The 18775-nt window shown below is 39.2% G+C and overlaps 1 protein-coding gene across 9 annotated transcripts in view; it reads left to right on the forward strand.

Moving 5' to 3' along the window:
• LOC309692454 (discs large homolog 1-like protein) overlaps positions 1-15923 on the forward strand; it is a 112866-nt gene extending 96943 nt beyond the window's left edge. For 6 of the 9 annotated variants that reach the window (XM_082510956.1, XM_082510959.1, XM_082510960.1 and 3 more), the window contains 10 exons: positions 1873-2055; positions 4586-4649; positions 6875-6890; positions 8484-8525; positions 8896-8946; positions 9688-9789; positions 10187-10359; positions 10442-10551; positions 11664-11755; positions 12452-15923. In XM_082510956.1, the coding sequence (XP_082367082.1) occupies positions 1873-2055; positions 4586-4649; positions 6875-6890; positions 8484-8525; positions 8896-8946; positions 9688-9789; positions 10187-10359; positions 10442-10551; positions 11664-11755; positions 12452-12558 (940 nt within the window). In that variant the 3' untranslated portion in view covers positions 12559-15923. Of the gene's footprint in view, positions 1-1872; positions 2056-4585; positions 4666-6874; positions 6891-8483; positions 8526-8895; positions 8947-9687; positions 9790-10186; positions 10360-10441; positions 10552-11663; positions 11756-12451 lie in introns of those variants that run through there. The other 3 variants (XM_082510958.1, XM_082510957.1, XM_082510963.1) reach the window with 3 other exon arrangements.
• The last annotated feature ends 2852 nt before the right edge of the window (positions 15924-18775 follow it).

An 18775-nucleotide genomic window follows, 5' to 3' on the forward strand; every position in this document is an offset into this window, starting at 1 on the left:
AAATCTCTAACACAATGGGTGTGCGTTTCTTTTACAGACTGGTTACAGTAATTCATGTGTGCTTCCCCACTGGACAAATTCCTCAGAGGAATTCAAATGAATGTAATACTGAGAACAGGTCATTGATTTTAGGCACACGGGCACACAATTTAGGCAATAATCGGATTGCTGTACAAAAATAGCATTTACATGTTATGTAATGTTGAAAATGTCCACAGGTTAACACACACACTGTGCTATAATTGCAGTCTGTTAGGTGGCTACACGCTGCAGTAATTAAATGTGTGTCCCTTCCCTCGAGTAATTAGATTTCAAAGGTTCTCATGTACAAATAAACTGAGTGTAATTGATAACCTGTAACTGATTTAACAGAATTATATTTACATAGCTGCGACTTTAATAACTCTGCACACCATCTATCATTGTAACTTGGTGGCTGCAAAATTAGGCGGGATGTGTTTTTTATTGTATGTTATATTTTCTGCTTCTTGTTGCAGCAAATATCCACTAATTTAAAAAAGTACTTTATGTTTACAGCTTGTGATGTTCATGTACCTTGTCATGCCATTTAGAATACCTGACTTTCCTTTGACTTTATGGGAACATATCTAAATATCTCACTGTACAGTAGCTCCCATTACAACAGATCTATAGGCTGCATGTGGTCTACTAAAATCATTTTTTAAACACTTTTGTAGAGTTTCTTCTGATTTTTCCTACAAAGATCAAAATGAGTTCATGCTTATCATAAATATAATAGTGAGTGGTCAGTTTCTATACTTCCATAACCTATCATGACCACAGCTTAGCATTAAAAAATATGACTGCCTGTAAAAATGTTTATACAGAGGTTTATATAATTATACGTCTATAATAAGTGGTTGTCTTGCAGTAAATATCAAGTATCACAGCATCGTGCTACCATCATTGTCACAGGCAACATATTGTGTTTGATGATTACTGTACACAGTTTAAACCGGCTTCAGGTTTAATCTAATCTAATTATCGCTGTCACCAACAGAGCAGCTTAACTAAAGCTTTTGTGCTGTTGCAGCTAATCAGCGTCACCCTGAACACTTTAGTGAATTCACCTGCAATCCTTCTGCCCTGCTCGCAGTCCTGGTAGACAGCGCCTGTTAACATATATTACAGTAATACTAATGCAGGCTGTCAGTTTTTAGCCTCCACCTAAAATTAAAGCACTCAAGTCTTTTCTTTTATCATCTTGATGTATCGTTAAAAAAGCACGAAGTGCTGTGTTTTTGTACAAATGTCAGGCTCTCTGTTGGCCTGTCTGTGTCTACCTCTCTGTCTAATTTTCTTCTGTTTCTCCTTCTCTGTCTCTGTTCTGTTTTATTGATGAAGGCAGTAGGGACTTTAGGGGATGTTGGTTATTTCAGCTCTACTTCCTTTGCGCACACACACACACACACACACACACACACACACACACACACACACACACACACACACACACACACGCTGGCCTACTTTCCCAGGTCTTTTCCCTCTGGATGGGTTTGCATCTCTGTGGTCACAGAGACGGACTACTGCACACACATACACAGTGACACTCACACAGACAGATGTGCACAACTTCAGACACATACGCGGTGCCATGTGCTCCAAGACAAGGTCATAAATTAGTAATTAAAAAAATAATTTGTTGTGTAGAAAAACAGTTCTCAGCTGTTTTTCATCTTGTATTTATTCCAGCACGTCTTTCTATCTGTTTAGAGAAAAGAAATCTAGTTTCAAACTTCAAAATGAAATGTATATGTCATCAACTAACCTGTCCTCCAGCAGAATGGCTTGTCGCGCTGAAGCTGAGCGTGTAACTGCATGCGTCATTTGTTTTCTGTCCCCCTGCAGGGCCTTGTTTGACTATGATGGAAGTGCTTCGGATCTGAGCGCGCCCAATCAGGCCCTGCCCTTTCATTTTGGGGATATCCTCCACGTGAGCAGCGCCAGCGAAGAGGAGTGGTGGCCCGCCCGTCACCTCAGCCCCCCGCCCCCAAACTGCCCGGAAGTCGGGGTCATCCCCAGCCGCCGGAGGTCAGAGTTCAAAGGGTTTCAGATGGGAGTGGGTGGATGGTTTTATTGATTTTTGTTTTATTAACTAAAGTAGAAGCGTTAAAGTCAAGTCCGCCCATTCCCTCAAATCTAGTTTTGAGTTGTTGCTATCAGCTAAAAATGTTCACATTTGAATCTTTGTTCAATACAAATATTGAATGATAACTTTTACACTTATATTTTCTTTCTGTTCATCTGTTAGAAATCTGAATCTGACTCTTTTCAGAAGGCTTTAAAATGAAGTATTATTAAGTTTTTCACACATACAGATTAAATCAAATGAAAACAGTCCAGACCAGAATGAGCGTCAGTGTGGTCTTCAGTCATTTCATTAGGATGAGGATTATTATAATACAAGTCTGTCCAGGCTTATTGTGATAGGCCACTATACAGCAGACCCTGGAGTCAACCATAAACCTTCACAAAATTAAATTAGAAAACTAAGAAGACTAATAAGAAAACAAACAAATGTGTTCGTCCACAGTGTTTGTTCACATTGGCACCTTTCCATGAGGAATATCAAGGTGGAAGACTGTGTATCTTCTTTTCATGATTTACTAAATGGGTTTTTCTTTTATTTGTTTGTTGTGGCTCAAAATAAAAAAGACAGAGAAAAAAATCTACTTAGTTTCAATGTGTCATCCCATTCTGACTTAATTTGACGCTGGATTTCAGCTCCGTGCTGTTTAAAATACAGACAGCTTGGCAGCTGTTTCCTGGGGACAGCATCCGTGGTCGGAGATTCATTTTCAAATTAGCTTCAGTCTTTACACCAGAGTGTCGTTTTTGTGTTGACTCATATCACTGCGAGCATCATCATTACGAAGAATCTGCTGAATGTAATCCTGTGGTGGAAATATATGCCAACTTTCCTTCCTTCTACCTTCTCCACTTGTTTCGCCCTGGACGAGGTGACAGACAGATGTTAGATTTCTGAGGTGCAAGGAGAAGACAATTTAAGACGAGTCGTTTTACCATCCGTGACACAGAGGGAGGCGATGACCAGGGGCAGAGGGATGTGGAAAGTGATGGGGTGTAAGGAAGGAAAGTGAAGGAGTGTTAGAGAGGAAAGAAGGGATTCAAGGTGGCAAGGAAGAGTAGGAGTGAGTGAAATGAGCAGATTGTCACATATGGGTTTGACAGAGAGGTATTAATAGACTGAGGTGTTAAAGCAGAGGCTTGAGCATTAGGGCTACGTAGATAACTGTGTTATAGTTTAAAAAAACAGCCTAGAAACAGAAGTAATAGAAATTCATATATTACAGGCTGTAGTTTGAAAATTGTTAAAGATGTTAGAATATGTCTGCCAGAGATTTAGATTTTACAATTTATCTGTCTGCAGGATATTAAAAATGATAAGCTGGATTATGCGCTATTAGCATTAGTGTTATGATGAAAGGTAATTATTAAAGTTCAGTCAGTCTTTTAATGTAAGCTGTGTTCAGCCTCTGATATAACTGTATTCAATCATCCCTCCTGCTGCTCTCCTCTCTTCTTTTCCATGGAGGTCTCTTTATTCTACTCCTCTTTAACTTCGACTCCTTTTCCTCTCGTCTGCTGCTTTTCTTCTTTTTTTAATCTTGCTTCTTCTCCTCTTTCTGCTCACCTGCTCTGTTTTTTTCCTCATGCCTTTTTCCGAGGACATTTTTTAGAGATAAAGTTAATTGTAAGCATGCTCTTATAAAGATGTCAGCATTCAAAGAACAGGATAACCCAGAATATATCTTTAGTTATCATTGCGATGTTCTTTTTTATTCACTACGTTATTGCTGGTTTGTCAATGACAGTTGTCGAGCTCGACATCAGGGGGCTAAAAGCTGTATTACATAAGACTTTTTACAAAGACACATCTGGCTTTTTTAAATTAAAAAAGAAAGCTAAGCAGCAGAGAAACAGGTCCCAGAGATTCAGCTTATTTGAAATTCTAGAGTTGGATGTGATCGCCAGCAGGAAATGGTCCTGCACAGGAAGTGACAAAGCTAAATTTAAACACAGGAGACAAAAATGTCCCCACAGCAGGAGCAAGTGAAACCTTCACAGGGAGGAAATGCCTTCTACACCCGAGTATGCTGGGGTGTTTCGATGCCGTCTCGGTCTTTTATTCCTTTGCACCTGTTTTAAGGTGATCACAGCCCATTTAGATTAATGGACACGACCATGCAATCAGCTCTTCGCTGTCAACTTACATAACATCTGGATAAGTGCACAAAATTCCCTCTGCTTCCTCTCAGTGCTATTTTAAACCTCCGTAATCTCATACTGATGCTTAAAGATATACAGTTTCAACATTCCAATAAAGTAAGCTGCAAAATTACTTTTCAGATGAAACAATATTTTGTGGCTTTGTTCGAATCATTCTTTCAGATCCATAACAACCTGAGACACTCGTTGTGACGTTAAATTCGTTTTACAGTTTCAGGGTGTTAATTGAGCTGATTCGCTGTTCATATTTTTTTCATCCTCTCTCTGCATGCCTCCTAACGTTTGCACCTGTCTTTTGCTTTATTCACAGGGCAGAAAAGAAGGAGAGGTCGAGGTTAAAGACAGTCAGAGTGAGCAGGTCTCAGGACAGATCAGTGAGTATGAATGTTTGTCATAAATCTTAAAACTCAAACCAGTTCTCAAACCAGTATACTTTAATTCAAGGTGTTGAACATAACAGTAAAATGTCAAAAGAAGTAAAAAGCAAAGCTTGAGCTCTTTACTGTTTTGAAAAAACATGACATTAAATGTCTTATTTTAATTTTTTTCTTACTTTGAGCAGTAAGGTGGATATTGTGTTGGTTTAAGAACTGTAGGTCAGATGAAACAAAGCAGTTGGTTGGTTGTTTTCTGACAGTTGGTAGATTGACAGCTGAAGGTAGACACCACCAAAATATGATGGGGTTTTTTTGTTGTTTGTTTTTTAAATGACTAATTGAATCTGATTACAGAGAAGGCACAACGTCAGGCTGTACTTGTGTTAAATATTTTGTGCGCAGGGTAATTGCAGAGAAAGTACGGTTACGCTGTAACCTTGGTTCTCTGAGTGAGAGACTCTCTCCACATATTCCATATGTGGGGGGTCATACCCCGAACTTATGTAACGGAGTGGAGAGATAGTCTCCATATGACAGAGAATGGTTTTCTCTCTAAAGGCTTCAGCAACATTTGAAGCACAAAGAGCAACTTTATCATGCTGTTATAAGGTCACATGTGTGAGCTTAAAATAGTACAGATGTGTAGAGTGTCAGTAAACATCTAAAAGCTATTTTGTGCTCCACTACAGGCAGGCTCAATCGAGAGGCACAACAGCTTGTTATTTCCTCCAGTCGCATCAAACATTTGCTTTTACTCTCACGAGACAACACCTATATCTAGTGGATATAACAATCACAATGATTTTCTGTTGGTAGTGTTGATAGAAGCAGCGTGATGCTATTTTGATGTGATAAAATCCACAAAGAAAGGAGGCTGGGTGTTAAAACAACAAAATTAAAGTCATCTGATTGCCTGCTGTGTTCGAACAACAATCTATGGTTTCTTCAAACCACAGCAATGTTAAACTTGGCATTTTTACCTAAAACCATGACTTTATCGCAAAACTTCATGAGGGATTGCTATTCCTGAACTTTACCAAAACTCAATAAGGACTGTTATTGCTCATTTCCAGCTGATTCATTTTATTCCAGGACTTAAAGGAAATTTTCAGAATGCAAAGCAAAAAAAAAAGGCTGTAACTAAAGCTGCTTCAGGCTGAGGTCAGCTGTGTCACTATTTAAACCTTTGGTCATGATTAATGCAAACATCTAAAATTTCCAACAGTACACACCTATCGTAGCTATAACAGATAATAAGGGGAAGTGCAACAACAGCTGAAACTGATTGCTGGATTGATTAGTAAATGACAGAGACAATAAAGGTCGCTTTTCAGAGAGAGCTACAGGCAATCATGAGTGCTACTGTTGCTGATATCGATTTAGTTTAACCTTGTGTTATTTGATAGGTTGTCTGTTTATGAACAATGAACAATTTTTCTGGCATCTGGCATTACTTTAATAAAGTTTAAGTTCTTAATTGGCACTAGAATTAAAAAATCTATTCTTTATGGAGCCTTTAAATCGCATTTGATTTGTAGTTCAGTCAGTGACTGGGTTGGCTGCATTGCCCCTGTTAGTGACAGCCACACCACCTGTTAGTAGATAAAGAATTGCAGGGGGAAACCTTAATTCAAAGTCAAACTACAGAGAGAGTGGCAGCTTTCTCTCCATTTTTTAATTAGATATTTGTGACGTAGAAAAGTTTCAGTCTGAGTTCATAGGTGAGGCAACAATGTGACTTTATTCACACTTTACACAGTGTGATGCTGAGCACAGGTTTAACACATGCTGTTGATATCACCGTGTTGTCAGCGCACACTCTCACCCTTCTTCTGTTTTCTTCACACTGTTTGAATCAGCAACGCTGCAATCAGCAGCTCCGTGTGGTGAAGAGATGATAATTAAAAATTGCGAAGCATGCACACACACACACACACACACACACACACACACACACACACACACACACACACACACACACACACACACACACACACACACACCCTGCTGCACTAACACTGTAATTATTCTTGCTCTCTAAAACTTTGGGTATATGCGTTCGCAGTAGAGAGCTCAAAGCTTTCAAATAGGCTTCTGTTGATAATAGTCAAGATACTCCTGGAATAATTTTCAATATGATAATTAATTGTGTCTTTACCACCACCCCCTCCCACCCCCACCCCCCTCTCTCTGTCTCTCTCCATCTCTCTTTGTCTTTGTAGGATCAGGATGATAAAGGTAGGTATTCTCTCTCTCAGCGACACCTGCTGGTCAGCACATATGATTCCACCTTTTCTCAAACCTGACCAGACCTAAACTCTGTTAAGTTTCCAGTTGGAGGAGAAGTAATAGGGTGCAATTAAATATAGAGTTCATTACACACCTAACATACAAAGTCTGGAGCAGTACTCCAAAAACCAGTTGTTCAGTACAAGTCTACCTTAAAGTAAGTCGTCCTTAAAATTTACTTTACAAAGTTAAAAAAAAGTGTCAACTTTGGAATAAGTTATGTTCAGCTAAATGTCCAAATGTGCATTTGCACAGAAGAGGTCTGGATTGTTTTACTTTTATGCATCAAGAAGGCGCATTTAAATGTCCAGTATGAATATTTACAGCAAGTAAAAGCTATTAGAAAATTAATACTGGCATCTGAAATGTGGAACTTGCCCATATTTGATGGTTCTTGATAATAAAGGTTTGTGTTAATTTCCAAAAGCTACAACATTGATAATTTAGTTAGAGTCTATAAACAAGCACAGACAGGCTCCCTCAGAAAAAGTGCAAGACAACTTAAAATATGCATGGTAATCTCCTGAATTTTTTATTCAATTTAATTGCCCATTAAATTGCTCAATCTCTAAACTTTTCTAGCTTCGTCATGAGTTAGCTGTGAAACTATTGCACATCATTTTCTAACCCTCAAACGAGCAGAGCAAACTAAACGGGCTCATTGGAGTCTGTTATGCCTCCTTATAGTTTATAGGGAAATATTTTTTTAAATAGCTCTCTTATCATGACAGATATTTGTAAGATTGTTGGGACTGCTTTTTTAATATTTTACGCTCTTTATCTTATAGTATGAAGCTATTTGAAGTGACTGTTGTTGTGAATTGGTGCTGTACACATTGAATTAGTAAGATAAAATAATCAGCGTTCTAATTCGGTCATGGTTTTCATTATTTTTTTATGCTAAAAAACGAAAATGTACAAACATAATTGAGATATTATTTGTGTTTTACTTATTACATTACAAAATGTCTTTGTTTCAGTAATGCTAGAAAAAACCCCTTTTTTTTCTTTTGTTACTTAAAACACAAATTGCAAAATCAAATCAAAAAAGCAAAATATTAAAAAATCACTAATTTACACAAATATATATAACACCATGTGTGTACTAGTCTGTGTTTAATTTGCAGATGTAAGGAAAGAAGTCAATTTATACGTAGATATAGATCCTGCTCAAAGGTGCCCTTACAATAGCCCCATTTAATCTGAGACATTGGAAAAACAGTTTTGGAGTAAACCTTAGAAATTGCCCTTTATTATATCAGAAAAAATGCAACTGGTGTACAGTTTGACTGAGTTCTCTGAGCATTGTTGTACTTTTCCTTGTGTATTAAGCAGTAGATGTTATAATTGAGATATTACAGTGAAACACACATATAGAAACTGGATGGATGGAATTCTGTTTTGAAAAGTGAAACCACGACAGTGAATGCAAGTTTGTACATGTGTTTACATATGTGTGTGTGTGTTGTATGTGTGTTCATATATATATGTGTGTGTGTGTGTGTGTGTGTGTGTTGACTCTGACCTGTCTTGTCCTTCCAGAGCTGGTATACTCTGGCACCAGTGATAATGAGAGTAGTTCCTGTAAGTCTAGCCCCTCCTCTGTCCCTCTCTCTCTCTCTCTCTCTCTCTCTCCTAAATGTACTTTTCTTCTTCACTCTGTTCTTGATCTTTTAAACTTTGCCTCTCAGTTCATCACCTGCTTGATGTAGCTGCTGGGCTGTAGGTTTTCCTCTGTGTGTGCTTGTGGGTGTGTCACGCGTAATTGTGTGCTATGGTTTACTTTAGTTTTACGTGCATGTCTTTGTGTGTACAGTTTACATTTCTCTGCTTCTGCAGCCTGCTTTTCCAGAGCTGTTGAAGAACTCTTTTTCCAAAAGTAGAAATCAGGGCGTGATATGTTGTCAAGTGTTGGTCCTTTTAATGTGTCCTTCATTTGTGTTTGTTTAAACAGCCGGTCAGGAGGAGATCCTTCTCACCTACCAGCCTGTCATGCAGCATGAAGGTCAGTGGCTTCCCTTTCCTCCTCGGTTTGTTGTTGTTTTTCATGTGTGTTAGCTTAGCTTATGTAGGTAAATTAAAGTGCTTCTCTACTCAAAACTGTGTTTCAATCTTTATCATTTCTCATTGGAAAGAATTTGTCATTTTGACAGGGAAATTGTGTTGAAAGTGCTCGCTGTGTTTGTTTAGTGTTTACCTGCAAACAGCATTTTTGAAGCGAATCCGAGGCCGTTGCAAAAAAATCTAAAACTTCAAACCATTTAAATCAGTTGATGTAGCTTTAAGAATCAACACATCTTAGACAATGTATTACTAAAGCAGAGTACTTTGTAACATCTTTAAACATGCCTGGGGGAAGTAATTAATTGAGTTTGTAAGAATTCATTATTTTAGAAAAAAAACAGTCGACCGGTAGTTGGAAAACCTTTCTGTAGCTTGCTTAAATCCCACTGAAGCAGCGGTGGGTCAGTCATTACAAACTTCCTAGCTGTATTAAATAAATCATCTGGAGCAAGCTGCATTAAAATTTTTATAGATTTTAGGGTCCTCTTGATGCACGCTTTCCAGTTTGTTTTTTTCTTTTGAGTGAGGTGACTTAAGGTAAAAATGACTGATTTCAGACAGGCAGCGTTAAAGGGCTGGTATAAGTTTTTTAAAACTGTGAATCCTTCAAAGACACTCCAGAGGAGTGGATTTTACACGTTGACGGAACCTGTTTTTTTTTTTTTTTTTTGTCAATTCTCAGTTAATTACACACGGCCAGTCATCGTGCTTGGACCAATGAAAGATCGGGTTAACGATGACCTCATCTCCGAGTTCCCTGACAAGTTTGGCTCCTGCGTCCCACGTGAGTGCCTTTAGTTCATTATAAATCCCAGTAGAAACCTGCAACAGTTACTGGAGCTTTGCAAACCTTATGACCTTGAGGCAATAAATCAAAATCGCAAAGTCATGCCTAATTTTAATACATTTTTTATGAGCTCAGTGAAGGGTCACGTTTGCCTCATTCAGTTTTTTAGATTAGAAAAAAACTGACAAACATTTTTATGAGACTCCCAAACCCCCAAAAAATGGATGTCCTACCCTGAAGACAGATGAGTCCCTAATGCGACATAATGTTGTGTTTTTGCTTTTTAATCTTAATGTTTTAGGCTAATATGTGCACTAAGGTGCTCATGAGCAGGATACTGCACACTAAGATATTTTATTTCTTTGCCTGAGTCTGTGTAAATTCTGATCTTTAGACACAACACGGCCACGGAGAGACTACGAGGTGGATGGCAGAGATTACCACTTCATGTCCTCCAGAGAGCTCATGGAGCGAGAGATTCAGGAGCACAAGTTCATCGAGGCTGGACAGTATAACAACCATCTGTATGGAACCAGCATACAGTCTGTCAAAGAGGTCGCTGACAAGGTGAGACAGAGACACGATCAATGGGAAAAAGAGAGCGAGGGTATGAGAAGAAAGAATGTCTGACTCCGTGTCTCTCCCACAGGGCAAGCACTGCATACTGGATGTATCAGGGAACGCGATAAAGCGTCTCCAGATGGCAGGCCTCCATCCCATCGCTATCCTCATTAGACCACTCAGTGTCGACAACATTTTGTAAGTGACACAACATAACTGTTCAAAGACAATCTGAGCATCTGTCTTGCACTGTTTTATCATCTGTTCTTTCAAAGCTCAAGTAATCAAATGGAAAGGTTAAAAATATGATAAGTATAGCATCCTATAAGCATCTTATAAGTAAAAACTATCAGCAACATAAACAAAGCCAGTAACATTGTATAACTTCTCTAAATAAGTGCCACAAAAATGTTCTAAGAGACGGTTCAAGGTTGACATGACAAATATTAATTCTCAAAAGTTCTGCTTTTATGTCATACTGATGAAATACCTCTCATGAAGGTACTTTTTTCTCATTTTCCATTAAAAAATGTGTAGCTGCATTTATTAGGGAAAAAACTCAGTGAACTTCATTTTTACCCCTGAGCCGTAGTGAGTTTACTGGACGGCTGATGGGTACTGCTGCCGGTTGACAGTATTTTTATACAATATGCAATAAGTCAAACGCCTCTACAGTGAGAATGTTGCCTATATTATTTTAAATGAGGGCTAAACTTCACTCATTTAACCCTTGTATGGTGTTCGGGTCTGTGAGACCCGTGTTCAGTTTTTTTCAAAAGAAAAATTAAACAATTAATTATTTTTTCACGTGTAAATGTGTTGTGTCTTTCCACTCACTCCACTTGATTATAACTGATTTATTTATAACATTTTATATAAAAGAAAAACGAGAAGCACATTAATTCATAAATGTGATCTAACAAAGGTAAAGGGAAAAAATTAACCATGTTTGCTGTTCATATGGCTTGTAATTGGGATGAAGTAAACATCTGTTGAGTAATTTAACATAAAATTGTTTGATAGTGTTAATTTGGAAAGCCAAAACTCTAGCGGGTCCACCAGACCCATGAACACTGGCTGAGTAACAAAAATACGAACACCACACAAGGGTTAAATAAATGTGAAGCCCAGCTTCTTTTTTGCTTATATGTTCCTTTACTTTTGTTCACTCATCACTTTCCGTTTTCTAAAAGTCACTGAGTCATCTTAACACTGCTGAACTTTACGAAAATATCAGTAGGGCTATTTTTGCATAGGGTCTAATGGGTTTTTTTTTTTTACAGAAAAATAACTGTAGTCTCTTTCTGCAGAGAGATGAATAAGCGTCTCAGTGAGGAGCAGGCAAGGAAGGCCTATGACAGAGCTGTGAAACTGGAGCAGGAGTTCACAGAGTACTTCACTGGTGAGTCACCTAAACAAAACACATACCTTTAAATCTCCCCCCTCAAGGTTGTCTCCATGTGCACATCTGGACTGCCTCCAGAGTCACTGCTACTACTAAATCACTGCAGAAATATTTTGCCCTAATAATATCAGGATATTGTGAGTGTATGATAAATACTGTACAGTAAAGTCTCACCTGTGGCGGTTATACACTTTGAAAAGAAAACTGTACACATGAGCTGTATAACTTTGGAAAGTAGGGTAAAACTAACATTTTCCATATCTGCTCAACTTTTTTTGATCAAAGATTAGTATGCTTTGAGGTGTAAGTGAAAATGTGATCACGTTTATTTTTGTGTTTGAGGAGAATCTGTGGAGGAGGCAGCTTGGAGAAACTGTTAAACATGCAGCAGGGGCAAGCTGTGAACCACACTGGCATATTGTCACCTTTAATGCTGATAAAGTTGTTGGCAAGCTGTGATTTATTCACATATTTACACACGTCGAGTAGTTTTAAAGCTAAGCTATTATACATGTGGGATTGTGTTTTTGGTCCATAAAATCTCATTTAGCTCAGGTTTTGATCTTTACCAACACCTGAAGAGAATATTTGGCCATCCATCCATCTACAGTAACTATTTTCTTCCTGTGTGTCACATTATTTGATTTAAACACATCTTTTAATCTTTAATATTTTTCTCTCTCTCTCTTGCAGCAATCGTCCAGGGCTCAACTCTAGAGGAAGTGTATTCGCAGGTGAAGCAAATCATCGAGGAGCAGTCTGGTCCTTACATCTGGGTTCCCACCAAGGAGCGACTCTGAATAAATACCCATATACAACATACTCACTCACACACACACACACACAAACATCAGCCTCTCTGCACACTTCCTTCTTGTCTAATTTTCTATTATCAGCCTGCTTCCTTGCTCTCTTTTTCTTATGCACGCACATCACTACATTCATTGACACATTTACATAAGCACATTCAGTGGGACGAGGCTGGGACTATCTGGGACTGCTGCTTCCTGAAGTGGGAGGAGCTCATGTCTGTCCAGCAGCCTATTGGTGGATCTTCCTACGGCTCAGTTCCTTAATGTTTAAGGAGGTGGTTTAAATCAAGGCGACATGTACCATTATCTGATTTGATTTCATTATTGTTCTTCTTATTGTTGTTGTCGTTGTTGTTTTCATATTAACGAAGGGTAATGCATTCATGTATGGGTTTGTAATGATTATATTGTCACCAAGAGGCAGATTTTTGCACGCTGTAGCTTTAAGAGCATGTTTTTGGGACAAAATCTTGATCTCCTTCCCTCTCTGTCTGTCTCTCCTCATAGCATCACTCTTGTTTACAGTTTCTTATTCATGTTTTTTCTCAATCCTCAATCCTTTCATTCCCTTTCTTCCTTTGACTATCCACAGACTTTAGATATGAGGTGAAAATCATTATAAAATTTTCAATACGCCGCAGAATTTTGGCATCAAAACAAATACTGTTTAGAGATGTAGCAAGAATATATTAATCATTTAATCTGTAAGCAATGTGTGACATAATAATAATTATATTAAGAAGCAGCAGTTCTCGATCCGATAACAAACGAAGATTAAATTCAAATAAATAAAGTGCAAAGCCCTCTATCAGTAGTTTGCTATTAAAAGGTCAAAAACAAACTGCCTCATATTGATGATGGAGTACGTTTGGAGCTCTGGGCCTGCATTTATCACATTTCTGAGAAATATTTTTAATATAACTCACAGTTCTCCATGGTGAGTAGAGACAAGGTCATATTTATCAGGCAGCTCACTGCAATTTACAGCCAAAGAGTAAACACGATAGAGCAGCTCATAAGGCCATCGAACAACCAATCACCAATCAGAGTCAAGTCATCTGCACTGTTGCTCGTTACTTTTCACAAATTCTTATCTTCAGTAGAAATGTATCGTCTAATTTACAAGATACATAAATACTTTGTCTGGAATACAAAGTACAGATGAAGGGAAAATGGTGAAAATCTTTAAAATGTTAAAATCAGATACAAATAACAGATTATTGTACAAGCTGTAGTTTGTGTAAACACTCCAAAACAACAACATTTAAGTCAGAATAAAACCATAAACTGCTCCAGTTTGTTAGGAGAAATAAAATAAAACTGAATTTAGACATTTTTCTTATTACTTAAGTTCTAAAATTGTACTCGACAGCTCGACAAACAGTGGCCCAGATCGAGTCTGTTTCGTAGAAGCTTTCATCTCAAAGAGGCTTCTCTGCCTTTTCCTTCCACCTCCGCTTCCTTCTCTCTGTCTCATGCCTTCGTGTCTCCTCCTCTGCGCAGTGTGACGTTAGTTACGCACGCCAGCATTAAACAGTGTATCTTCTGCTTCATCATCACTATCATCACGATCGTAATCATCATTGTTACGGCTTTCCTTCTTACCGTAGTTGCACTAATGAGGGCTGGTTTCTTAAAAGCATCTTTACCCTCCCAGTGTTTCCGGTCTGCGCACGTGATGCACGACACACTCGCTTTTCCCTCAGCGATGATTGAGCTGCTTTGAGACGAAGCTGGTCGACGCGGTTTTTTTGGTAAAGGTTAAAAAACACGTCATACTGTCGTTGATGAGTATTTTAGGGGTATCGAGTGTACTCTTCTGGAGAAACTTGCTGTTTGGATTAACCATTTAACTGTAATCCACTTTTTCCCCCGCTGGATTTATAAGTTTAAGCATTGACCCCCCTTTTAAGTTTAAGCCTTTATGTGTGACCTCCGCACTCCATCCATAATTATCCAAGGGTTATATCTTGGAGCCTGTTTTCATTATTTCACAAATGTCTACTTTATGCATTGAAGGATGAAATGTTTGGCTTTTCATTCATTTAGGAGGCCACACAGCACGAGAAGCAAACCTAACCCTGTTAAGCCTGAGCCATTCCTTTCCTTCTGACAAATGAAAAAAGAAAAAAAGAAAAGAAATGAATTATCAATACACGAGTTTCAATCTGTATAATTTTTGCTTTATCTGACATTTTTTGGGTTGATGATATTTAAAGAAGTTTAAAAAAACTCACAACTCATGTGTTAAATATGATACAGTTGGCGTTATGGGGTTAAAGCTACTCAGTGGAGTCTGTGACCACGTTAACAGCACATGTAACCTAACAATGGCGACTCTGTTGGTCATGTGAAGCTTGCTTAGTGCATCTGTTACCTGTAGTAGTCTTTTCAGAGGCTTTGCTGCTTGTCGCCAAGGCTCAGCTTAACAACACGTGACTAAACTCTACTTGTACTGAAAACTAAAACGAAAACAACAACAAAAAAAATCATAGCAGTGTTGTTGAGTATATCTGTTTTTTAGCATTGCATCTGCTTTATCGCAAGGGCCATTTAATGCATTCTACTCAGTGGCCTGAAAGGTGCTGTGGAGCAATATTATTTTCACTTTCTTGCAATCCAGGTTGCACCTGTAAAGTTTGTCGCATGACTGCAAAAAATTATTTACACTCTATCCGCCTCATAGATATTTTGTTATTCGGATTAGAGCGTACATTCTTGAGAGCCCTTTGCTACGTAATTGGCGTTGGTGTAATATTTCCAGTTTCTCCAGGGAGCAACATCGCGAGTGCTGAGGTCATGAACGACACTCACCGGAAACACGATGTAACATAATCTCTTGTTTTCCAAACGTAACATTCGAGATCCCAAGATGCTTTTGGCGACGCAGCCCCCACCTGTATGGACCTTGTCAGCCACCCGCTCCCCATCTCCATCCTCCAACCCCGAGGCGACTTCTCCAAGCTGACTGGAGACTGGAGACGTATAGAAAGACTGTTCTGTCAACAGAGTAGCTTTTTATTTCAAATAACAACCAGTTTTTGACCGCATGTGTTTTAAAAGGCTTTAAATGTTTCTCCACAGAATGTTCAGATAGGCCAAATCTGTAATCCTCACTGATTCAGGTCGATCAGTACTGTGTTTGTGTGTTGACAGAACTGGGCTGTCTGTATGACTCTGGCTGTGTGTTTTTAGCCAGGGCACCATGCCACTGTATGTTAGAGTAAAGCACCGATGCAAAGAATCTATTACAGAGATGGAACTATATCTAACATATAATATTTATCCCTGCTCTAACTGCCTATTTTGGTACAAAAAAACATAAATAAAAGTCTTTATTGAGATTTACTGAATTCCTTTTACCTTTAACCTTCTTTTCTTTTTTTTGCATTGTGGAATATGTATGAATGTGAATATTCTCTTAAAACTGTAATCTAATATAAGTTCCTTTACTCTCACCTCTACTACGAGTTTGTAGTGCTCTCTCTGGATGTCTGATTTGACTCTTCAAGCAGCACAATTGGAAAAAAGTATCATTAGTTCAGGAAAAAAGGGTGCAGATTATATATTGATTATAAATAGGGTCTTGAATGGGTGCAAATATTAATTGTGTTGACAGGTGTTATTAAGAGTTTTTTTTTTTACCATACTTATGCTCAAAAAAAAGGGATGCAGACGGAAATTTCTAAACTCACACTGTCACCGCTTTCTTGAAGGTAATGCTCAACAACAGAGACACACTTATCCAAACACTAGGATTTGTTTTCCAGATGTTTAATATTCAGGTATATTCTATTAATACACATGGTTTGAAAAGCATACCATGAAATGATCAGGCAAAGTCCATTTCTGTCCCTGCAGTACAATCTACACAGATGTCCATTCATCCATCCATGGATTAATTTAGAATCATTTACAAACGTAAAGTGCACCACTGTGCTGCCCACATATGGAACCTCTATGGCTAACTAGTAGAACTCATAGCACTAGGCGCTCACAGTAATGTGTATGGATACCATTTCGAGGACCAAAAGAGGTACCTACAGGTATGTGGTTTACAATTCAGAAGAGAAGACAGAAAGAGGGGACACAAAGAATCAGAATCAGAATACTTTATTGATCCCTGGGGGAAATTATTTTTTGTTACAGTGCTCCATTTTAAACCAACATTAAGACAAGACAGACAATACACTAACTAAGAATAGTACAATATATACATATATATACATACATACATAAGTCACTTATAAATAAATATTTGGAAAAGAAACGTGTAGTTGTAGCAGCAAACAGTGTGTTAAGTGGATGCGTTGTACAGGGAGATGGCCACAGGCAGGAATGATTTCCTGTGTCGTTCAGTGGTGCTTTTCGGTAATCTCAGTCTCTCACTGAACGAGCTCCTGTGACTGACCAACATGTCATGGAGTGGGTGGGAGGTGTTATCCAACATTGTCTTTATCTTGGACAGCATCCGCCTCTCCGACACCACCTTGAGGGAGTCCAGCTCCATCCCCACAACATTGCTGGCCTTACGGATCAGTTTATTAAGTCTGTTGGCATCTGCGACCCTCAGCCTGCTCCCCCAGCATGCAACAGCATAGAGGATCGCACTGGCCACAACAGACTCATAGAAAATCCTCAGCATTTTCTGGCAGATGTTGAAGGACCTCAGTCGCCTCAAAAAATAGAGACGACTCTGGCCCTTCCTGTAAAGTGCTGTGGTGTTTTTAGCCCAGTCCAGTTTATTGTCAATGTGTACTCCAAGGTATTTATAGTCCTCCACAATGTCAACACTGACCCCCTGAATTGAAACAGGGGTCAAGTGTTTCCTGGTCTTCCTGAAGTCCACGATCAGTTCCTTGGTCTTTGCCACGTTGAGCTGCAGATGATTCTGCTCACACCACGTGACAAAGGAGTCGACCAGATGGGTGTAGACACGATTGAGCAGGTAGATGATGGCGTCCTCAGTTCCGAGACGAGGCTGATAAGCGAACTGAAGGGGATCCAGGTGTGGTCTTACTATGGGTCGCAGCTGGTCCAGGATGAGCCTTTCCAGGGTCTTCATGATGTGGGAGGTCAATGCCACGGGCCTGTAATCCTGGGGGCCACTGGGACGTGGCGTCTTTGGTACAGGGACGAGGCATGATGTCTTCCACATCACCGGGACCCTCTGCAGACTCAGACTCAGCCTAAACAGTTTATGAAAGACTCCACACAGCTGGGGGGCACAGGTCTTGAGGACAAGGGGACTCACTCCGTCTGGTCCAGCAGACTTGCCTGAGTGAAGTCTCCTCATTTGCATCTCAACCTGGTATTGAGTGAAGGTGATGGGTGGGGGAGGGGTGTCAGGAATCTCACAGGAGGCAACAGCGCCATGTGAAGAGAGAGGCTGGCACAGTGGTGTGGCTCTGGATTCCAGGCTGACTACAGGTGAGGTTGTGGGGGTAGGAGCAGACACTGTGGTGTCGAATCTATTGAAAAACAGATTCAACTCATTGGCTCTATTCTCACCTCCCTCAGTTCCCCTGCTGTTGGTTGGCCTGAATCCAGTGATGGTCTTCATGCCCCTCCACACCTCTCTCATGCTGTTCTGCTGGAGTTTCCACTCCAGCTTCCTCCTGTAATTGTCCTTAGCCTCTCTGATCTTGTCCTTTAGTAACACCTGGATCTTCCTCACCTCCTCTTTGTTGCCCCCTCTGAAAGGCAGACAAAGTAAAGAAAGAGTAGAGTAGAAAAAAACTTTGGTTTCTTTTTTCCTGAGTGGACCTCAGCAGGTTGTTCCTGGATCAACATTAGCATGCTGATCCAGGAACAACAACAACACGGGAATATCAGATAGACCTCGGATAGACGATGTGTGTGTACCCATAATTTAGAATTTGGTAGTTTCTATGTAGCAATATCCATATTTTAAACACGGCATAAAGTCATGCTATGACTGTCAGACTCAAACTGTCCAAACAATAGTCTTCATATACAATTCATGCAGCTATTTAGTTCCTTCCACTTATCAAACTCTGCCCTGCAACTTAAGAAAACACTAGCACATAAAATACAGCAAAATTTAAATAAAACGCAATGGGAGCTGGTTTTTGTTTTTTGCCTGCCCTCAAAAAATTTCATTGTGTTTATGAGCTTTTTTAAAGCTTTTGCAACTTTTTTTTTATTTGCTGGTGTTTTCTTAAGTTGCAGCATGTTTGACCAA

Source organism: Aulonocara stuartgranti (assembly GCF_965226115.1).
Source record: "Aulonocara stuartgranti genome assembly, chromosome: 17".
NCBI lineage: Eukaryota > Metazoa > Chordata > Actinopteri > Cichliformes > Cichlidae > Aulonocara > Aulonocara stuartgranti.